A 22,885-nucleotide genomic window follows, 5' to 3' on the forward strand; every position below is an offset into this window, starting at 1 on the left:
GAACTGAGTCAGAAAAATGGAGATATTTTTCCAATATGCCATCAGGAAATCTTTTTTTTATTTATTTTTTTTATTTATTTTTCCCAGATTCTTTATTTCATTGTATTGTTGTTGACAATCTTTACATAGTTAATTACGGTTAAAGAACAAAAACAAAAACAAAACAAAACAAACAAACAAAAAAAGGTTCAGGGGGTTTAGGGAAGTGGGCAACACTACTATGTCCATACTGTTTCCATCATGTATCTGAGGCAAAGGGGGACACTGAGGGAGAAGCCCCACCCAGTTTCCCACCCACCCCAAGTCCCGGATGTGGGGCATGCTCTGAGATATTTGCCATCAGGAAATCTTAATAAAAGAAGGTCGGAATGCGAAAAGCCTGAAAATATTTTATCACAAGTTGAATCTATAATTACTTCTGGCATGTAACAATGAAGTCTGAGAGGGGTTTTATTGGCTTCCAGAATATTAGTAAGACATAGCTGCATAGGACCCAAACTATCTGAAATAAAATAAGGGATAGGCATTCACTAGAGCAGTTAAGATGTCTCAGTGGTCTGAGACATCGGAGTCCCATGGCAGAGTGCATGGGTTTTGCATTCTAGCTCTGTTCTGGATCCCAGCTTCCTGCTACTCTGAACTCTAGGAGGCAGCAGACAATGGCTCAAGTATTGGGGTCCCTGCCACTTTGCATGGGAAATTCTGAGTTCTAGGTTCCTGACTTCAACCTGGCCCAGGATACACTGTTGAGGGCATTGGGGAGTGAATTAGAGGAGAGAAGATCTCTCTGTATCTTTGCCTTACAAATAAAAATTTTAAAAATGAAGGTGGAGAGGGGAGGATGTGGGCAAGGACACTTATTTGATTCTCTTTTTACAGTAAAGCTTTGAAAAAACAAACAAAAAAACCATCCACTATGTGAATAAAAATATGCAAATGGTACAGCAACTCCAGGAATAGAGAAAGGCTATGTGAAACACCCAGCAAGGTTTCCAGAGCTGGGAATTGCTTCCTAGTAAATGACTGATTAATAAAACCCCACTAAATGCTGTAGTTACTGCAATCTAATGTCCTTAAATAGGAAAGAACCACAGCAAACGCTGCATTCAGATTTTACTATAACATGTGAAAACTCGAGCACAGCAATGTGACTAAAGACACCAGATCAGAGCTCTCACACATACACCTAGGCTTAAAGAGCTCACCAAAAATTACTGGAGGGTCTAATGCTCTGGCTTAATGGCTAACTCCTTGCTTCACACACATTGGGATCCCATGGGGTGCCGGTTCATGTCCCAGCTGCTCCACTTGTCATCCAGCTTCATGTTTGTGGTGAGAAAGCAGCAGAGGATGGCCTAAAGCCTTGGGACCCTGCGCCCATGCGGGAAGGTCTGGAGGAAGCTCCTGGTTCCTATCTTCGGATTGGCTCAGCTCCGGCTATTGCAGCCACTTTGGGAGTGAACCAGAGGACAATGGAAGATCTTTCTATATCTCCTTTTCTCTGTAAATTTGTCTTTCAAATAAAAATAAATAAATCTTAATAATAATAATTGGAAAAACTAGAATTCGATACTGTGGCTCAGTAGGCTAATCCTCCACTTCCAGGTGTCAGCACCTCATATGGGTGCCAGCTCAGATCACGGCTGCTCCGCTTCCAATCCAGCTCCTTACTGATGGCCTGGGAAAGCAAGGTATAGCTCAAGTCCTTGGGACCCTGGACTTGCATGGGAGACCTGGAAGAGGCTCCTGGCTTCAGGTTGGTTCAGCTCTGGCCACTGCAGTGAAGCATCTGATAGAAGATCTTTCTCTCTTTCTCAGTATAACTCTGCCTTTTTTTTTTAACTTTGCCTTTCAATGAAAATAAATCTTTAAGAGGGAAATTACTAGAAAAAGTAAATAACAAAACTATAATAAATAAATGAAAAATAAATAAAATCAAATAAATCTTAACTGAATACATACCACAGCACCTTTCATTTTGTTTACCCTATTGGTGCTCTGGACTGAATTATTCAAAGAAAAAACTCTAGAAAGTAAATATTTAAAATTATTCTTCATACGATAAACCTATTTTTGTTCTGTCCTGTGCAGCTGAAGCAGGATAAAAGTTCACTAAATGGAATAAATGCAATAACAAGGGTGTGTTGTGAGTCCCAGAGCAGGGGAGGGCACCCTGGGTGGTACTGGTGAGGACCACAGCCCTTCACAGAAACAATGTGCTGGGGAATGCAATGCTCCAGGACACGACTGCTGGCAAAGGTCAGGATTTAAAAAGAGGACCTCATCACTCAAAAAGATCTTCAGAAGGGAAAAGAGTTACCAACGATTGCTGTGAACTGATAGACATGTGTGTGCTTGTTTTACTTTTTGTTTCTGTAATCACTTACCTATATGGAGACTGAACGGATGTTGCTACAGTTGGCATGGCGGTGGCTGTAAGCATTTTTGTGGCTCTGGTCACAGCATGTGTTAGAGTGGGACCACCGAGTGCTGAACTTGCTGCCTACAGATAGAGATAATCATTTACCAGGGTTTCTTTGCATAGACTTTGGCATCTGGCTGGCTAACTTTGTGTAGAGGGCTGGCCTGCTCCTCGCAGAACGCTGAGCCCACTAAGAGCCAGGAGCACTCTGAGACATGATCATCAAAAAGGTCTCTAGACACTACCAGTGGGGCAGAGAGCCAAACACAAGTCCAGCTGAGAATGACTACTTACATTTGTTAATACTGTCTCACACACTGGTACTTGAATACATGTATGTTTTTATGATGACATTTTTGAATGGTATCATGATTTGAGAAATACTGTATAGATTCTAGCATATATTAATCACCAAAAAGTTCAATTTACTGATATTTAGGGGCAGTATTATTTTATGCTCCAGAATGTTCTTTATTAGATATAAACTTAAACACAAACTTCGAACGAAACGAATGTTTAACACTTTAGCGTGACGCGGCACCGGACGCATACAGGAGATGGTATTGCACAGCCAGCTTCTGAGGGACAGTGTCAGCCAATACTACCTTCAATACCACAAAATTATGGCAAAAGTATGGAGAAGGGCAGGAAAAGAAGCAAATGTAGGAAAAGTTCTATTACAGATGTGGGCTGCTCTGAAAACAGCTCCTACTCCAAAGGGTACAGAGGAGGGTAGATGCAGTTCTTGGGAAAGTGAGGCAGTGGGAGGAAGAAGGAAAGATTTCCTATCTTAGGTTTCTAAATTTCTTAGATTTATGACATCTTGGCAAATGCCTATTCCCTAAGCCATAATATGGTATACTGTTGACAAATTCTTCAATAAAATCCAGCCTGAAACATCAAAAGTAGATGTTACCTAAAAATATAAAAATTTAAAAGGAAAAACATAAAGTACTTATTTCAAAGGTGTTTAAATAAAATCCACTACTCACTTCTAATCTTGTATAGCAATCAGCAATAAATTTCTTATGCAAAGATACTGAATCCTGAAAGAAAGAGAGGACGCAAATTAGAATCGGTCCATGGCATTTAGGTGCAGTCATTATTCAAGACAAAACACTGGAAAATGTCAATGTTCACAACTTAATATCAAACCACAAATAATTTTCAGTTTTTGATATATGAGCAATGTCTTTCCTTAGATACTTACCTTCTTTAACCTGGGATTTAGATTAATATAACTATAGTTTATGATTAACTGAATAGCTTCATTAGCAATCTCTTCATCAGGTGATTCCATGGCTATTTTCCAAATGAAATCCATTCCTACCAATTCCAGTTTTTCTACATACTGTTCAAAAGAAAAAAATTAAATTATGTAAAAATTACATAAGTTTACAAGATAAAAAAACCGCAGACAACTATTTGCTGTTATATCTGGAGTCCCCACTTTCTCTGTTCAGTATGAATAAAAGATGCAAAAATGCAGTTCCACCTGAAAATACAATTGTACAGATATGGAACTGAAAGCACTGGGCCGCAGTGGAAAAGTGTGGGAACTTTTCCTAGCTTCTTATGATCCCAAGCTGACCATCCGCACAGAACCAGCACAGCAGTGAGAGGGGCACAAACTCCATTAGATTCTCTTGCAAAGGAAATGGAGTCAAGCTACCACTGGTGGCTGATTCTTGGGGCTCAATCTGACTTTCCCAAAGTTCAATTAGAAATGGCAGGATTCAGGCTTACAAACGCTGATAAAATTTTTACTCATTCCATGAAGCTAGGTCCTAATAGAAAGGCACTTGGAAAGAAGGTAATACTTGATTTTCATTTTTGTAAGGCATACAAGTAAGCATACTCACAAACCATACATATTCTATACATACTGTTTCAATATTTCTAAAATTTTACCCCCAAACATGTGCCACTATGACCTAGGAACTGTGAAGTTCACTACTTTTGGTGGTACACATTACTGCTGGATCTGAGGTGGCTGAAACTTACAAGGAAGTAGCACCCCAGGGCTACATGGATCGTCCCAAGCCTGCTTTGCACGCACCGGCCACCACGTGCACGTGGTGATCCACACTCGGACCTGCCTGGTGGAGCCCCAGGAGCTAACCTCTTGGAGGTGGTTTTGTTAGGCAGGTCCAGCTCCTCCTACTGCTCCCTTCGGCTTGAACTGGGGAGGGGGATGGGAAGTGGCGGGACGTGGTGAGCCGCTCCCGGTTGGCCAGTGCGCCATTTGGCGCCAGGCTCTGCCTGCTGGCTGCCAGGCAGGAGAGTTCTGGGATTTTAGTCGTTTGATGTGCTGCTTAGGTAGCTCCATGCTGAACCCACAGTGCGTTGGAGCCGTGAATCCATCCTAAAGATTCCCAATGACAGTAAATCTTCCTCTGAAGAACATGTAATTACTCAATAATGCTGAACACCGAATACTAGTTCATTCAAAAGCTCAGACTCCGGGCATGCCCAGCAGGATGTCCCCATTACTTGCCATGATGATGGATCAGCAGAGGGGTCACAGTGGGCAGGGCCATGACATTAGCTAGCACTGGAGAACTATATCTGGGGGTGGATTGTATGGGGTGTGTGTGGGTCACACCCTGAGGAAATTCCAACCCCACTGGGTGACTTAGGAGTGGGGATGGTGACAGTCTAAGCTGGGTGAAACCAAGGAGCTTAGCCACAGTGTCTAGGGCAGGGATTGCGACAGGCGATGGGCTGTGCTGAACTGAGCCAGATGCTTAACACTGGCTGGATCAGGCCCGGTTGGGGAGGGGGGAGACCCTGGCTGTGTGAAGGAATGGGGCCGCGTTCTGGTCGGGACACAGTTGTAGCCTCCCTTGGCACAAGTGTGGACTGGGACTTGGCGCACCGGGCTGGGTCAGACCGCAACATCTTCTGGTGTTCTGGAGGACCAGGGTAGATATGGGACAGACTAGGCTGGGTTTCCACCCCAACTGAGCCATGTATGTGCTATATGTGGATATGAATGAGCCGTGGCTAGGCTGAAACATTCAACAGCAAGAACCAGAATGGGTTGAAGGCCAGTTAAGAAAAGCCACTGCTTCTGCTAGGACAGGAGGTGAACTGAGTAGTGCTCGCCCACGGACCCACTGGTAAACGTGAAACCTGACATCAGGAGGGGTTCTGAGGGAGCAGCCTGAGCAACTCCTCTGTCAGGACACGGATTCTACAAATAAGCACAAGAAGCACGGAAGGAAACAGCCCCCCAAAAATGCACCATGGGCATATATTCGGCATGGGCTAGGGGCGGACCAGGCTGAGTCAGTTCACGTCATCCACTGGCAAATCCAAATGCCAGAGCAGAGTGTGGGTCGAGCCAGGTTCGGTCATGGCAAAAGCAGGATACAACACAAAATACCAAGGTGAGGCTGCCTGTGCCAGATGAGACCACAGCAGCCAACCAGTACACGTGAGAATCTGGAAGGGAGGGGCAGAGCCGACCGGGGAATAAGGGGTGGTTCTCTTGCTGGATAGCTCCTCCCACTGGAAAGCATGAGCTGGGACCAGACTAGGCAGGGCTGCGGCACCTGTGCACCTCATAGGGACCAGATCAGGGAAGAGCCAGGACGGGTGGACTATCCCTACTAGTGTTAACAAAACTGGAGGGGGTGAGAGCTGTTGGGGCTTAGCCATAGCAGAAGCTGGCACTAGGGGCCAATACTGTCAAGCCCAACCACAGGGCCACCTGGAGAGAACATAATCCGGGAGTGAGAGTGACCAGGGAGGGAAATAGTGGGCTTCCCCCTCTGGGGTTAATAGTCCCATGGGAGGGCACAATAATAACTAGGATAGGGACTGGGATGGCTAGACAGAGAGGCACTCAACAACATCCGTGAGGGCTGGACAGTTGAGCTGGTTGGATAGAACTAAGTTCCAATACCCTTCGACATTTACAAGAGCCCAATGGGATATGGAGCAGACTGAACCAGGCTGCTACACATGCTGGCAAATCAGGGCAGGGGCAGGTCTGATGGGGGTTATTGGGGGGTCGCCCTCACTAGGCTGCAGCTCCCACTGGCTGGTGTGATGGCCAAGTATGTGATGAGCAGAACCAGGACGGACTGCAACACCCACTGGCCCCAGTGGAAGTTGAGGCTCAAGATGGAACCATCCCAGCAATTGCAACCTTCAGCTGAGCAGGGAGACGGACTGTGCCCCGTCCTGTACTTGCTGGTACATATAGGGTTCTGGTCTGGGAACACCTCAAGGTTTCTTTGGGGACCCCCCTCAACCGTCACAGCTATATGTTGGCAGCGAAACACTGGACAACGGGAGACTCTATGATGGACTATGTCAATCAGTGGATTATTCAACAGTCTCATCGTGTCTGGAGTGGCGAGATTGGCAGCGATGCATAACTGGTGAACTACCAGGACCACTTGAGCAAAGATCCCAGAGCATGTCCTACATCCGGGACCTGGGGTGGGTGGGAGACTGGGTGGGGCTTCTCCTCAATATTCCCTTTAGCGCTTGTAACTCTTTACCCTAATTTAAAAAAAGAAAAAAAGAAAAAAAAGAAACTTACAGGCAAGTGCCCTCACACAGCATTTACCCATTCACAGGAGGGCACTAGGTACTCCCACATTAGCAAGAAGTAGACAGAGATTTGAAAAGTGAGCTGTGCTCTGCAGCAGGCTGGTGAGAGGTAGCAGTGCAGGAAAGCAAGCCTCTACTACTGTCTAGAGAAGCTCTGTTAGCAGCACAGTGAGCAGTCTGGGAGAAACTGGCCTGTAACAAAATTCCACGTTGCCTCTGGTTATAACATACTTTTTGTGAAATACTGTAGTTCTAGATTATTCAAATTACCTAGTTTTAAGCAAAATGGACTGATATAATTTGAAAATGCACTGTTGCCCAAACTCATGCAGGAGTTTAAACTGCAAAGTCTTAAGTACTGAGTCTTAGGTACTGAGGGGAACGAACAATTCAGGAATGGTTTTTAGAGGTAGGGCCTCCAGGAAGTGATTAAGGTCAGACATGGTGAATAGAGTGGAATCCCCACGAGTTTTTACAGCAGATGAAAAGAAAATCAGAGGTTGCTAGAGACAGAAATGTGCACTCTGCCTGTCTCCTGTCATAAAATGCCTGGTACCAGCTACAACACTGTCACCAGATATAGAACCACTAGGGCCTTCTGACAGTAAGACTAGGAACCAAAAGCCTCGGAAATTCTATTAAAGAGAAGCTAATACATGTACTTACCAACTGAGCTCCTTGTCTTTTTAAACGATGATCACAGAGATTCACATTTTCAAAGAAAGTCTTAAATAAGTTAAAACCTGAAATTAGAGAACATCAAATGAAATTCACATAGAACATAGAACAGTAAAGCAAAGATTTAAAGTCAATCAAGAACTCCCAGCTGGACTCTGGGAGGTATTTAACAAGAAAATTCTTGGCAATGGTTTCTTAGATACAGGTAATAAAAGCAAAGCATCACCAAAAACAGTACTAAAAACATAAGCAACCGATGAAAATACATGTAAACTGAACTTTATCAAAACTATAAAAAAGCATTTATTTATGTGAAGGAGAGAGAACTCTAATCCACTTGCTGACACCCTAGTGCTTGCAATGACTATAGGACTGAGTGGAAAGCCAGGAATTGCAAATTCAACGCAGTTCAGATGCTGGTGACATAAAATCAATCACTTGAACCATCACCACTGCCTTCCATGGTATACATCAGCATAAAACTGGAGTCAAAAGCTGCAGCCAGAGCCACATACTGAACCCATGTACTCTAACAAGAGACTGAGTGTCCCAGTCAGTGTTTCAATAACTAGGCCAAATGTACACTTTGAAACTGTAAAACAAGGAACTGGTGCCATTGCATAATAGGCTAAGCTTTTGCCTCTAATGCCAGCATCCCACATGGGCACCAATCACACGTCCCAGCTGCTCTTCTTCCAATCAGATTCCCTGCTTATGGCCTGGGAAAAACAGCAGAGGCTGGCTCAAGTCTTTGGACCTCTGCACCCATGTCAGAGACCCAAAGAAGGCTCTTGCCTCCTGGCTTCAGACTGGCTCAGCGTGGGCCATTGTAGCTATTTGGAGAGGGAACCAGAGGTGAATTTCTTTCTTTCTCCTTCTCTCTGTAACTCTGCTTTCAAATAAAAATAAATCTTCTTTTAAAAAAGTGAAAGAAAATGTGAAAATTTTGTGCTTCATAGAAACACTATCAAGCTGGAGCTGTGATGTATCAAGCTAAGCCTCTGCCTGAGGCACTGGCATCCAATAAGGTACTAGCTTGAATCCTGCCTGCTCCACTTTCCCTGCTAATGCGCCTGGGAAAGCAGCAGAAGATATCCAAGTGCTTGGGTCCCTGTACCCATGTGGGAGACCTAAAAGAAGCTCCAGGTTTCTGGCTTTGGACTAGCCCAGCTCCAGCCATTCTGGACATTTAGGGAATGAAATAGTGGATACAAGATCTCTCTGTAGCTCCCTCTTATAAATTAAAACTGAATTAAGTCTTATAAGAAAAATACTAGCAAGACAATCCAAAGAATGAGAGAAATCACCTATCTTCTAAAGAGCTGGTATTCAGAATATATAAAAGATGCATACAACTCAAAATGAAAAGACAAATAACCCAATTTAAAAATGGTCAAAAACACATATAAACAGATATTTAATATCATTGGTTGTCAGAGAAACAAAACAAAACTTAAGACCCACCTGAAATACCTAAACTCAATTAAAAAGGTGGTAGTAAGTATTAATAAGAAAATGGAGAAACTGCAATCCTTGCAGACTGCTGGTCACCACGCTGCAGACCCGGCAGCTTCTCAAAGATTAACTACATGCTGTAGCAATTTGACTCCCTGATTTATACCCAAAATGATAATCTTGTACTTATCAATTTATAGAAAAATTTGCTCTGAGACATTTAAATGGAATGAAGAACTGATACAGGCTAGAGTATGGATGAACCTTGAAAGTTGTGTACACTTTAGCCCACAATGAAGGAAGCCAGAGAGAAAAGACCATGCACTGGATTATTTCACCTATAGCAAATGTTGAGATGTGGCTAATCCACTAAGGCAGGAAACAGCACTGTGACAGGAAAATGACTGCTGAAGAGTAACGGGTTTCCTACTGGGGTGACAGAAATGTTTTGAGATTTTTATAATCTATAATTCTAAGATTCTGTGAATACACTGAAAGCCAATGGTTGTACACTTTAAAAAAAATCAAATGTATGGTATGTGAATTATATCAACAAGAAAAATTAAAGAAACACCTGAAAGAATGATTCCTATATTGTGATGCATTTTTACCTTAAGGAATCCCTTTGTAGGATAGATTTTTCACAGAAAATTTGACTCTTTAATCTATCAGGTGCATATCATTTAAAAATTAATAAAATACCATCATGTAAAAAGGAATTTACCTGTATATGTCAATATATGTCTACAAACATATAAGGAAAGTTCTAAATTAATAATCCAAACTGTTTTGCTGCTTCTGAGAAGCTGGATTACAGGGAGAGAAGAAATAGCTCAAGTCTTCTATTCTTTTTTTTTAAAGGTTTTATGTTTATTACAAAGTCAGATATACAGAGAGGAGGAGAGACAGAGGGGAAGATCTTCTGTCCGATGATTCACTCCCCAAGTGAGCCGCAACGGGCTGGTGCTGCGCCGATCTGATGCCAGGAACCAGGAACCTCTTCCAGGTCTCCCACACGGGTGCAGTGTCCCAATGCATTGGGCCGTCCTCAACTGCTTTCCCAGGCCACAAGTAGGGAGCTGGATGGGAAGTGGAGCTGCCGGGATTAGAAGCAGTGCCCATATGGGATCCCGGGGCGTTCAAGGCGAGGACTTTTAGCCGCTAGGCCACGCCGCCGGGCCCAGAAATACTATTTCTTAAAGAACTGATTTCCTACCATTCATAGTGATTTCATAGGACTCCAATTTCAAAATTTTCTCCTTGAAGAGTTGCTGCTGAACATCACTCTCAAGATCATGCTGCCCTTTTGTGAACCATTCAAAGCACATCTGTGGGTCAAGACAAACATTACCCCATAACCAAAAGTTATCAGGAAGACGTATTCCAAACTGACAGAGTAATATTAAACTCTATTTAATAATTCAAAAATTAACTTCGCCAAAATAGACTCCAGACTGAAATGTCTGGAACTCCAAAACTACAGTGATCTTTCCCCAAATAATGGAATTTTGCACTGAACTGTATGCTTGGGCTTTCCTCTCAACAACTGTAAGAAGTAGCTGACACTACTCTGTACATCGAGACAAGGAAGCCAAGACTCAGGCTCAGAGGACATCAGAGCAGGTGTTTGGGCCCTGCTTTTGGCTGCTTCATTATATTTTAAAACACATCTAGGCATGCCCCACCCCCTCTCTTTTTTTAGTGTTTCTAAGATGCTATGTCATTACAGAAACTTGAAGTTTTTTATTGTTGACTTCAGATTATCTTAGTGGAAAGACTAAAACTACCCTATATACCTGGAATTCCTTATCTGTATTGGTTGAATCTGGTACTTTATCCAGACTGTTACTCAAATGACCAAAACATACATACATTGATTTACATCATGGATATATACCATATAAAATACTTTTTCAACATTTACTGACCAAACTGGAAAGTATTTAGAATTGAAAATGTGAGACACATAAGAGAGACCCCCAGAAAAGCCAAACACTTAAATGCCGCTGTCTCAACTTCCCATAGAACACCATCACTCCTACCTCTCTGTCCAGTTCACACACATCCTGACCAGTCACCAGACACTCCCAGATCTCTCTGGCACGATTCCAGCCAAGATAGAGCGTGGCTTCTTGCAAGAAAAACGCCAGGAATTTTAGGTGTGCCTCTAAGTACTGCAAAAAACAATGCTAATTAGTTAACTCAAGGCAGTCATGCTTAAAAACTCAGTGGTGAAACAAAACAGCTGAAACCAAACTTATGTTTAGAGTAAAATCAAAAGGAAAAAACTGTTTACAGTGCCACATAATAGAAACTATTTCAAGAATATTACAAATTTGATTGACTTTGGATGTCAAATGAGTGTAATGTCATCAGTCTCAACATTAAGCACCATAAACTCACAACTGGTGAGTTAAGATGCTTTCTCTAATTTTTAAAAAGCAACGAAATACTCTATCTGAAAAATGAGAACTGGTATCCACAAAATTAACAATGATTACTTTAGCAACTCATCTGAGATCAAAGACAAACACATTTTTCACCTCATCACTCACAATTTTAAAGTGAAATGCCGAAACAACAACTCGCAAAGGTCATTTTCTGAACTTTTACAATGATTACAAAGTCCAAAGCTGTTTTCTCACTACAAAGATACCTCACACAGCCTCTTTAGAACTCTATACCACAAACATTATTTTCATGGTCCAAATATGAAAGGTCAAGTGAATGCTGCAACTCATGAAACAAAAGACAACGGCTGATACCTCCCGGTAAGTGTACCGGCCATCTACCAGTGTCAAACCAGTTAGGCCCCCAGGCCCGGCCACGGCGGCTGCAAGTCGATGACAGGCCAGCAGACTTCCAGTTACCAATTTCACTATTTCAAAATTCTTCTTCAAGTCTTGAATAATGCTCTTAGAAAATGTAACAAAAAGAAAACTGGTATGAGAAATTATAACTACTTCAGTGGTTTATCAAACTTCTATTTTAGGATGTAGTCTTAAGTGAAAAACTACCAAGATATCCTCACTATCAATTCCTACACAAAGGTAGATAAAATCAAGCTGGCAGAAACATTTACTAGAAAAATAATACAGTTATCAGCCATGTGTTTTGAATCTAAATGAGACTCCTTTTCAAAAAGAAGTCTTTATTAACTATTTCATTGCCTGTGAGCTTTTTCTATCTCCCTAAGTTTATTACATTGAGAAAGTAATATACATATGTTCTTGAATATTTTTAAACAAATTTCTAATATCTTAACTTTTAGAAATTATTTTACCAAACTGAGCTAATAAAAATGGGTTAAGGATATATCGAAAAGTTCACAGAAATAATAACAGAATAATGTGTAAATTCAGGATTATAACATAGTAAAAATGAATCATATCAACCAAAAGGTATTAACCATATTAACCATAAAGATTAACCATAAATATTCAAGACAGCAACTATGAACTAGGTAACTTTACCCATGCTTTGGTATTTACCGTATGAATTTAAATCAGTTAGTCTCTTACCTTATCTTGCTTTTGATAGGTTTGTTTTATGAATGAGCGGGTGATTTCATGGAGCTGACGCAACGCTGGTACCACCCATACAAACTGGGGATTATTAGGCTGAGATAACTAGAATTGAAAAGAAGTGAAATTAATTATACTTAGAAATAAATAACAGGCTCATTTATTCACTATAAAAAATTTTTAATTAGCTTTTACTGTTCACATTCTATTACTTTCCTTGTCATAGTACTTATTTATAGCTTATCTCCATGCATTCAAAATTCAGTCTTCAAGTTCTTATTCTGCATGCAATTTCCTAAGGCCAAGAACTGCAAACAGGAGTGGACGTGAAGTGACAGTAAATATACAGGGGTACACCAGCCAAAAAAACAGACAAGGAATTAGCAACTTCAGAGGATAGATTAAGTAGCGCAGGCTGCTAAGACATGTTGACACAGTAAAATAAACTCATGGCAAAAACCTAACTTGGATTATACTGCTCTGACTGGCAAGTAAAATGGAATTGGAATATAACTTTCCAAAGTCATATGATTGAGATACGAGTGGCATGATCAAGATACTGACAGTAGTCTAAATATTAAGAGAATGTTTTCATAATACTTGTATTTCCTAACTAAAACAATTTCATAAGCCTAATTTTATTCATTATTGTAAACACTTGGCACTTTTACCATAGTTATGTTTTTCAAAACACTTTCAAGTATATTATTTTTCAAAATGGTTCATGAGGATCCAGATCTTCACTGTACAAATCTGAAAAAGTCTGAGGTTCATGCAATACTCCTTAACAAGGAAACTGCTTTTTAATAAATAGCATCTTTGGAACTGTAAATGTTCATCACAAAATCTGGCAAGAATATTGAGTTAAACAATACTAATCAACTGGTCAAACACTAAATCTCTGACAAAAACAAAAAACAAAAACTTTTGTCTTTTTGATGTTTAGGTTCTAAATTTTTTACTTTAAGGCCTTATTTTACTGAAGTTTTGCCTACAATAATGAAACCTGTGGAAAGTAAAAAAAAAAGACTTGAATGTCTTTGGAGTAAAATATCTTAAATTGGATTACTTTTTAGTTAAGTAATACCCAAAGGATCATACTCAATGCAACACTAACAATACAACTAAAATTGTGAGTGGTTTCAGACTCAGAGTTCCGAAAGTCAGGAGAAGTTGTTGTGATACGCATACATGGTGAAGGTTGACACACTCAACAATTTATGTCTCTCTGCACTAGGCTGCACCTCATCTGTAGTTTACTTGATTAAGGGGAAGAGTAGCCTGGATTTTGCATAAGAAGATGAGCACACAAAACCCCATAATTTGCAACAAGTCTCAAAGTTATTCAGGCCACCTCGAACACTTGAGAAAGGTCCTCACCACGGCCCTGGATCATGCACAACTGTGTGCCGCAGGGAAGAGGCATCTAACTCAGTCAGAGGAGGTTCAGGCTCAAGCTCCAAGTGGAAATCTAAACACATGCTGGTAATGTAAAACGTACAGCTCGTTTCTCTGTGCACTTGTACAAGCTGTGATGCAGGCTACAGTCATAGTACCTGAGACTCACAGAAATGAATTCCATAATGTAGGCCTACTACTTGCGAAACTAACCGGACTATTTCTGTCAAAATACAAAAGCTCCAAAATGACAATGATCAAAACTGTAAGGCTGAAGTCCAAACTTGCACTTTCCAAAAAAGGATTACAAAAATTAGGATATCACTTCGTATCCTTTAGCAATAAGCAGACATAACATTAAACACCATTCTTATGACCAGTTAAGTCAATCAGGGTTATAGCATTTTATCTAACACTAAAATTGTCTTTTCAAGATAACTCACTATACAGAAGTTAAAATATAAAATTGGAATTTAAGAATTATTTCTGATACAGCCTTTCTAACATTTTACCTGTTTGCTAAGCTATCTTACCTATGATATTATGTTGTCAAGTTAAAAGAGTAATTCAAGTTTTCCAATCACAAAAAAGGCAAAAGACTGGTGAACAATTAAGAGGAACATATTTGATGATGTTATGGAGTTGAGGTTTCATAAGTAAAGATTAACAGGATGTCCAATTATTCTCAATGATAGAGGAAGCCTGGGAGGTCAAGGGCATAAGCCACTCCATACTCAGTGGCTACTAATCGACTGCCTAGTCTCTTGGTGTCCCTTCTCTTTTCAGACTGTTATTCCAGAAAGGCTGCTGCTCTGTCCTATTGAAGCAGGTCTCCCCACAGCTTCTTAGGAGAGGGAAAAAGCTGAGTCAAACTTGCACATAACAATTCCTCAATATCTGAAGTAAGCTTTCACATCTTTCTGAGTTCTCTCTTCCCGAATCTGAATGTCAGATCTTCATCTACTCTGTTTCTCAAGAACTAGTATTCTATCTAGAACCAAAGCTAAACATTTTGTGTGGAGGAAATGACTTTAAAATACCTCCTCCAAGACTAACCCCCTCATTGTGAGAGCATGCATGCTGAGAATATCTTCTGCCTTTTCCTTTCTGTTACACATTTTGCCAGGTCAAGATGATTTCAACAACAGGTCAAACATCTCTATCTGAAAATTTAAAATTTGAAACATTCCAAAATCTGAAACTTCGTGAGTGTCAATATGATGTTCAAAAAGTTTCAGGCTTTTCTGGGTATTCATTCTTGGTAATGAGCATTGTAAACAATTTCTACCAAAATGTGATTTGTTCATGTAATCTTACATAAATTTTTAATTTTAATGTTTTCAAGCTGTGCATTACCCCCTCTCTCCTCTGCAGTGGCTTACACTATTCAGGTTTAAAAGTGATTCTCCTCTATTTGAAAAAAAAATTCAGATTTTGGAGCACGTTGTAGTTCAGACTTTTAGACTGGGGTAGAAAAGACTATTTATATATTTGCATATTCCCAAATCCAAAAAACTAATAACATCTAAATATTTCTGGTCCCACATATTTTAAATAAAGGATATTCGACATATGTGAGGCTTTTAGTGTCCTCATGGGGCAAGAGGAGTAAGTAAGAGGAAGGGAGGCAACACTTACTACAAAGCCTGCCAAGCAGTATACTAGGTGGCCTGAAAACAGACTACGCAAACACACTCCTAATTGAGTAGAAGTGATTTGTGTGTGTGGCAGGGGAGGGTGTTTAGTAATTTTTTTTGGATGAATACATTTATACTTTTTAATTGAGGGGAAAAAACATGAAATACAAGGGAAAGGATTGGGGTGGACAGCAGGATATATAAAGGAAGCAAAGGTAACAGGACCCAGAGGAGCTGAGGGTACCCTGGCAGAATCTATAGAAATAAAGTCAGAATCTCTGAGCGTAACAGTGGAGCTTGGGAACTGTAAGAGTGTCAAAAGCAGGGGGAAGGGAAATCAGCTTGGGGAAGAGAGGCAGCTGAGGGTGGGAGGGGAATACGAGTGGGTGATCTTGTCTTACCCTTTGCTTAGGTTCTGTGTAGCCTGGCAGGGAGACATAATCCCCAGTCAGCCCACCTTGCTGCCTGGCAGGAAAGGGCATAGCATAGAAAAACACCTTTAGTGGCCACACACCTTGAACTCAGCCCTGCCCGGAGCCACATCCAGCGGGCTGTGATCTTCCCACTGCCCCCCTTCAGCAATGTGTACTTGAAGAACGCAACTGCAAAAGCACTGGGCAAGCTGCAGAGTGCTGTATACCAAAACAAGGCATTACTTGGATTGGGATAACGGTATACCACAACTTCTTTACCAGGAGCAGTGGGGAAAATCAAAAAGATTCCTTTCAAGTCACACAAAATGACTCAAAGACTTTCATGTAACTGTTTGAGTTTTGCTATAAAACAGACATGAGTGAGTGACTGCATAAGAAAAGCAATGAAGATGTGGTGGTGCAGCTGACAGGAGGAGTGCAGCAATGCCCAGTCAGTTAGAAGGGAGGAATAATAGCCAGGAGGAAATTCCTGGTTTCAAAAGCCATTTTAACTTTTCCCTTTAGCTTTTCCCTTGGAAAGCCAAACAATGTGTCTGTTGCTGTGAAGAGACCATTTTTCTAGGTACCCTATTCCTCGTACTTTACTACTACACTTCTTTGATAGCTACAGATGAATTTCACTGATAGAGAGGCTGCTAAATTATCTGAGTCACTGAGCTGAGGAAACCAGAAAAATTCAAATGTGTCCAAGCAGGAAGCCAGCAGTGTTGGTGAACTAAGAGCCATTCCTCATAGCCTGAGAACACAAGGCCAACCTCCAGTCTGTGAATCTCTAAAGCTGGAGTATCTGCAGAAAATTCACTTGATCCAATTCCAGTAGCAGAAATATAAAAGGCAAGATTCTTAAATGCCCCCAACTAAACTTTATGGACAGATACAAATTGAGAATAAAAGCCCACGGAGTTGCCAAAGCCTCTTAGTAAAAACTAGGAATCTCTGAAGTTAACAAATGAGAACTAGTTAGCAGAAGTCAAGATCCTTTACAGAAATACCTGTCAATGGAAACCAGGGAACATATTTTGTCACTGAAATCACTAAGTCACTACTAAACTTAAAAAAAAAAAAAAATTATTTTCCTTGAGAAGCAGAATTACAGAGAGAAGGAGAGATAGAGATTCCATTTGCTGGTTCACTCCCCAAATGGTCACAATGAACAGAGCTGAGCTAGTCCAAAACAGGGAGCCAGGACATTCTTCAGGGTCCCTGACATGGATGGAGGTGCCCAAGGTCTTTGGACCATCCTCCACTGCCTTCCCATAACCAGGGAGCAGAATGGGAAGTGGAGCAGCTGGAACACAAACCAGCACTGCAGGTGGAGGATTAGCCTGATATGCCACCATGTCAGCCCCCTACAGTTTTCTATGTTAAAAGTAAAATGAAAAATATGAAACTCCTCCCAAACTAGACTGTACATTTGTTCTGGGCTATGTAAAAGGCCCATATGGCTATGGCTGTTGCAAATATCACAGTCCATTACACTGGCCTGCCCACTGCAATCCTCCCAGTGAGAGTACAGCCTTGAGGTGCAGGTCTGCAGCAACAGTAAAGCCACAATCACTCCTGCTCAGTCTTCCATCCACCACCCCAAGGAGAGCCCTAGATTCCCAGTGACCTGGATGTCAGAGTGCAGAAGGCTAAGGCTTCTACAGGGCTAGCTTCTCAATCCTGCCTTCTCAGATCACACCCTAGATGCCAGCACTGGGTTAATGACTGTCTATGTAAGGAGCTACACTAGCAACACAACTAAACCAAGCCCCTGCAGAACTACTAAGTGCCAGCACCACAGCTCCCTCTTTCCTTCTTTATCTCTCAGTCTATCAATGTTCTTCCACTTCTGCTCAATAGAGAAAAATGGGCAAGGCAGTTGCCTAGAATTCCTTGACTTTACTGGAGTTATGTCTACTTTGATCGCTATAAAGAAAAACTGAGCTGCAAAGTCTTGTAACGTAATAAAATTATCTAATGACAGTACATTTGAATGTAATTCTGGATTTTTTTTCCTTTCAAGAATCAATAACTATCCAAGCTTTAAATACACATACATGTCAGGAATGATATTTAAACATCAATCTTACACATGAACACCACTCTAAGGAACATTAAAACACACACTGTTATTTTAGAATTGTGATGCAGTTTATTAAAGGACAGTTATTAAACTGGTATACTTTTTGGGTGATTCCACTTGTAAATTCTTACCTTGAATCCATCTTTCTTGTTTTTTTCCAAACCTGACCATTCTCCAGGCTGAAAATTCATATTAAGAGAAATGTAAGTTGCATGATAACAGTAACATTTACACTTTATCCCTCTTAAACTTTAGTTTAATTTACATTAAAGGGCAGGAAAACTGTGGCTCTAATACTCAAGAAATACTATTGCTCTGACAAAGGAAAAATTAGATCAAAGGTGAAACCAACCCTTTTAATATCTTCTATGCACTTAATGATGTAGCTCCTCTTGATGGCTTCTTTCACTGCATAAGCATCACTAAGGATGGTCAGATGCTCCTCCAGGGCTTGCTGAATAAGGCTACTGGGTAGGGTTGGTAGATGAGCCAGTTCCCAGAGCACATCTAACACCTACAAGAATAACACATATGATAAGCCAATCTCTATTCAAATGAAACTGTTTTAAGCATTTTTAACTACAAAAATTCATTTGATTTTCCTGCCTTTCCAGAAGTGGTCTCAAAGCGAGCTTCCCGGCCTATTCGTCCAATCAGGCTTAATAACTTCTGTCTTACTCTATCACTCTCAGTCTCCCAGCTCTGTAGGATGGAAAAGACACAGGGAATTACTTTACAACCAAATCAACAAAATAAGCATAAACTTTCAACCTGAGCTACAAAAAAATCAATCAAGAAAATGGTAAACACTGCTACTTCAGGGGTAAGTATTCGAAGACTTAATTTTTAAAGAAAATTTTTAAATTACATACCTTCTGAATAAGAACAAACAAATGATTAAGCTGATCAGAATTAAACTTCACAGCTGCTGCAGCAATAATCGTATGAATGTTCTCAATTACAGTAGATGATTGTCCAGACTACAAAACGAGAAAGTGGAAAAAGTCAAGTATTAAAACTTAGCAAAACTAAGCCTTCTCCCTAGCAATTTATAAAAGCCAAGGCAAAGAGATAACAAAGATAAACTGACTTTAATCAGCATTACCTGCGTTAGAAAACTGCAGGACTACTTGGAGCTATCATTGTTAAAGGCTATCCATGAGCTTGACTTAAATTCCTATAGCATTAAATCTTTGAAAGGACATCGCCAAAAAGATGAAAATCAAGTTTTCAATCTGACATATTCACTTCAATAGGAGAACAAAATATTTTCAACTTGCCAAAAAAGTCAAACTGATTGAAATCTAATAAATGATCTCCGAGGCCTCGGTTAAGTGCATTATCTGCCTCATCTTAATTGTAGCCAGCTCAATTAATATTTATCATCTCAGGGGCAGAAAGTCTCTGCTTCAGAACTGCAGACTCTCCTGTCAACTTCATGGTGGAAAATCACTTCATACCTCAATCGTGGCCCTCTCAGGCCTCACTACTCCTCATGTGAGAAACTTCAAAGAAAGTGGACATGTCTGGATTTAGTTCTTTAAGAACTTTCTGAGTTTCTACTATGCATAAAGAGCTGTTCATTCAATGCAGAAGGAATGTGCAAAAGGTCTTTAAAAATTCATGGAAGTGAATTAACACCAAAATTAACATTTTTTAATGCCATTCTCTATCAATTAACATGTATCATGGTCTTACCATCCATTATCACAGCTATCTTTCTACTATGTTCTGCCAATGAGAGGCAGGGATGGGAAATGAGCAGGCAGGAAGAAGTGTTTCTCATTTAGTTTAGAAAGTACATGTAGTATAGCCTGATGCGATGGCTGATGACTGATCCTCCACCTCCAAGCCCTAGCATCACATTTGGGTGCCAATTCATGTCTGGCTGCTTCACCTCTGACTCAGCTCCCTGCTTGTGACTGAGGAGAGCAGTAGACGATGCTCCAAAGCCTTCTGCTCCTGGACCTGCATGGCAGACCCAGAAAAAGCTCCTGGTTCCTGGCTTCGGATTGGCTCAGCTCCAGCTGCTGTAGCTATTTTGGGAGTGAACCATCAGCTGGAAGATCGTTCTCTATGTCTCTCCTGTCTATAAATTTGCCTTTCCAATAAAAAGAAAGAAATCCAGGATAGGATAAGGAAAAAAGAAGAAAACAAAGTCGATGTAAGCGCTGGGTTAAGTAGTGAGGCATTTTGGAAGCCTTGATAGTAAGGGCATCTCTTTGTCCTAACACACACTGAAAACATTTTAAAAGCAGTGTCCTCTGCTTAGACTCTACATCTCTTCATCCTTTTCACTCCCCCAATATTCCTTGTTCTCTCTTTTTGCTCTCAAACCTCAGAACACCTTTACACACTCCCTGTTTGAAACATCTAGCATGGTATTCTGTTTCCTGAATACCTTCTGACTGAGAGCTTTCTTTCTGGGTTAGTACCTAGATGAAGGATACCACCATAATGAAGATCTAATAAATCTGAGATGCCAACAAGATCCACATGTAAAGATGCATTAGTGAAATTCTTAACAATGCTGCACTACAACCACAAAAGAGGTCAAGGTTAAAAGAACACAAAAGAATCAAAGGAATGGATGAAGTTGACGAACAGAAGCATTTACACTGAGAAAGGGGCTAAGTACTAATACTAGAAAAAGCCAGTATTTAGAAGCAATGTGGAAGAAATGAAATTAGTAAAAGAAAGTTCAAAAGAAAATGTCAGAAAGAAGAAAACTAACAGAATGGACTGTGACCACAGAGAAGGAAAAAGCAACTGAAGGTTAGGTACACTGAACCCTGCCATACCTGTAAGAGTTTTGTTAAGTTAGGAGACCTGCAAATCGGTTAACATCACCACGTAATCCTCAAGTAATAACAAGATAGAAAACATGGTTAGTGAAATGAATAAGTAATGTGATGAGATGAACACTGGACTAACAAGCCTAGTAGCTCTGCCTCTAACTACTAAATGATCTTTGGGAAACACTTCATATATTTTAATCTAAGACATTAAAAGACTAGCCCATCTTAGAATCTTGAAGCTTCTCGTGAGTACTGGAATCCTTTTTATTTTAGATTTTTTTTTTATTATTATTATTGGAAAGCCGGATATACACAGAGGAGGAGAGACAGAGAGGAAGATCTTCCATCTGATGTTTCACTCCCCAAGTGAGCCGCAACGGGCCGGTACACGCAGATCCGATGCCGGGACCAGGAACCTCTTCCAGGTCTCCCACGTGGGTGCAGGGTCCCAAATCTTTGGGCCGTCTTCGACTGCTTTCCCAGGCCACAAGCAGGGAGCTGGAGGGGAAGTGGAGCTGCCGGGATTAGAACCGGCGCCCATATGGGATCCCAGGGCTTTCAAGGCAAGGAGGACTTTTAGCCGCTAGGCCACGCCGCCAGGCCCTGGAATCCTTTTTATAAATGCAATCTTTTTTTTTTCCCTTCAAAAAAAGATTTATTTTATTGGAATGGCAGATCTACAGAGAGAAGGAAGGAAAGAGAAAGATGTTCCATTCACTGGTCACTCCTAAATGGTTTCAATGGCTGGGGTTGAGCTAATTTGAAGCCAGTAAGCCTGTTCCAGGTCTATGTGGGTTCAGGGTTATAAGGCTTTGGGCCATCCTCCACTGCTTTTCCAGGCCACAATCAATGAATGGATGAGAAGTGAAGCAGCCAGAACATAAAACAGCACCTACATGGGATTCTGACACTAGCAGGTAGAGGATCAGCCAGCTGAGCCATCGCATCATCCCCCTATATGTGCAATTGTAAAAATATCCTCAAATTTGTAAACTGGATTAGACTCAGCTGCATGGTGAGTACAAGGCAGAGGTTGAACTTCTGTGCTTCCTTCCTTTCCTATAGTCCAAAAGTGAGGCAAAGGTAAAGATCATTCTGATATACTTACCTGTATCTTCCAAATTTTAGTGAGTTCATCTAAAGACAATTTGCTGCCCAAGAGCTCAATGATTCCTTTTATACGATCGCAATACTGGGCTTGGTCTATGTTGCCTAATGAAAGAAAAAACAAAAGAAGCCAGATACAATGAACACTGATTCCTTAATATAATCCTAATAATTCAAAGTAACAGTGACAAGCTATATGATTACTCGAAGTATATAAGCAAAGTAACAATTTTGTGTCCTTTCTTACAGAAAACTGCTATTTAATCATATGTGAAGTAACTATTTTTTTAAAAACAACTTACCTTCCAGTGCAATGGACAGAACTGAGTTTTCAACAAGCCAATCTAATAATCTATCTGTATCTATAGCATTCTTCACCGATTTGGATAAAGTACTATCTTCTATTAGCTTGGTTACCTATAAAAAGAAAGAATTATTGCCACTGAACATAATATGCATAATTGAAATCTTTATATACAGCCTGTTATTTTTTAGTGTTGCAATATGATCTGATAATTAATCAAAATATACTGAAAGCCAGTTATTACTTATTAACAGACTACTATTTGAGATGTCTGTTTAAAAAGAACAGGACATGATTATTATAGCTCACACTCCCTGAAACACTGCTGATAGGCTCAGGGCCAAGCATCTAACCCAAATCCAAAATCTAATCAGGGAAATTCCTTCAAAAAACTCTGATTTGCAAGACAGAGAAGGAGACCAAAACAGAGACAGAGCATGAGACAATGAGCTTTCCCATTCACTGGTTCATTGCCTAAATGCTTGCAATGACTA

At 40.7% G+C, this 22,885-nt stretch overlaps 1 protein-coding gene across 2 annotated transcripts in view; it reads right to left on the bottom strand.

The window, feature by feature from the left end:
* Window positions 1–22,885, bottom strand: part of USP24 (ubiquitin specific peptidase 24) — a 143,644-nt gene that overhangs the window by 69,874 nt on the left and 50,885 nt on the right. For both annotated transcript variants that reach the window (XM_058656156.1, XM_058656161.1), the window contains exons 11-24: window positions 22,390–22,504; window positions 22,089–22,192; window positions 19,055–19,162; window positions 18,789–18,884; window positions 18,535–18,696; window positions 18,314–18,361; window positions 12,643–12,750; window positions 11,887–12,036; window positions 11,164–11,295; window positions 10,338–10,449; window positions 7,655–7,731; window positions 3,633–3,773; window positions 3,415–3,468; window positions 2,388–2,503 (exon numbers count right to left, since the gene is read on the bottom strand). In XM_058656156.1, coding sequence (XP_058512139.1) covers window positions 2,388–2,503; window positions 3,415–3,468; window positions 3,633–3,773; window positions 7,655–7,731; window positions 10,338–10,449; window positions 11,164–11,295; window positions 11,887–12,036; window positions 12,643–12,750; window positions 18,314–18,361; window positions 18,535–18,696; window positions 18,789–18,884; window positions 19,055–19,162; window positions 22,089–22,192; window positions 22,390–22,504 — 1,523 coding nt within the window. The remainder of the gene's footprint in view (window positions 1–2,387; window positions 2,504–3,414; window positions 3,469–3,632; window positions 3,774–7,654; window positions 7,732–10,337; window positions 10,450–11,163; window positions 11,296–11,886; window positions 12,037–12,642; window positions 12,751–18,313; window positions 18,362–18,534; window positions 18,697–18,788; window positions 18,885–19,054; window positions 19,163–22,088; window positions 22,193–22,389; window positions 22,505–22,885) is intronic.

The sequence above is a fragment of the Ochotona princeps genome, chromosome 2 (assembly GCF_030435755.1).
Source record: "Ochotona princeps isolate mOchPri1 chromosome 2, mOchPri1.hap1, whole genome shotgun sequence".
NCBI lineage: Eukaryota > Metazoa > Chordata > Mammalia > Lagomorpha > Ochotonidae > Ochotona > Ochotona princeps.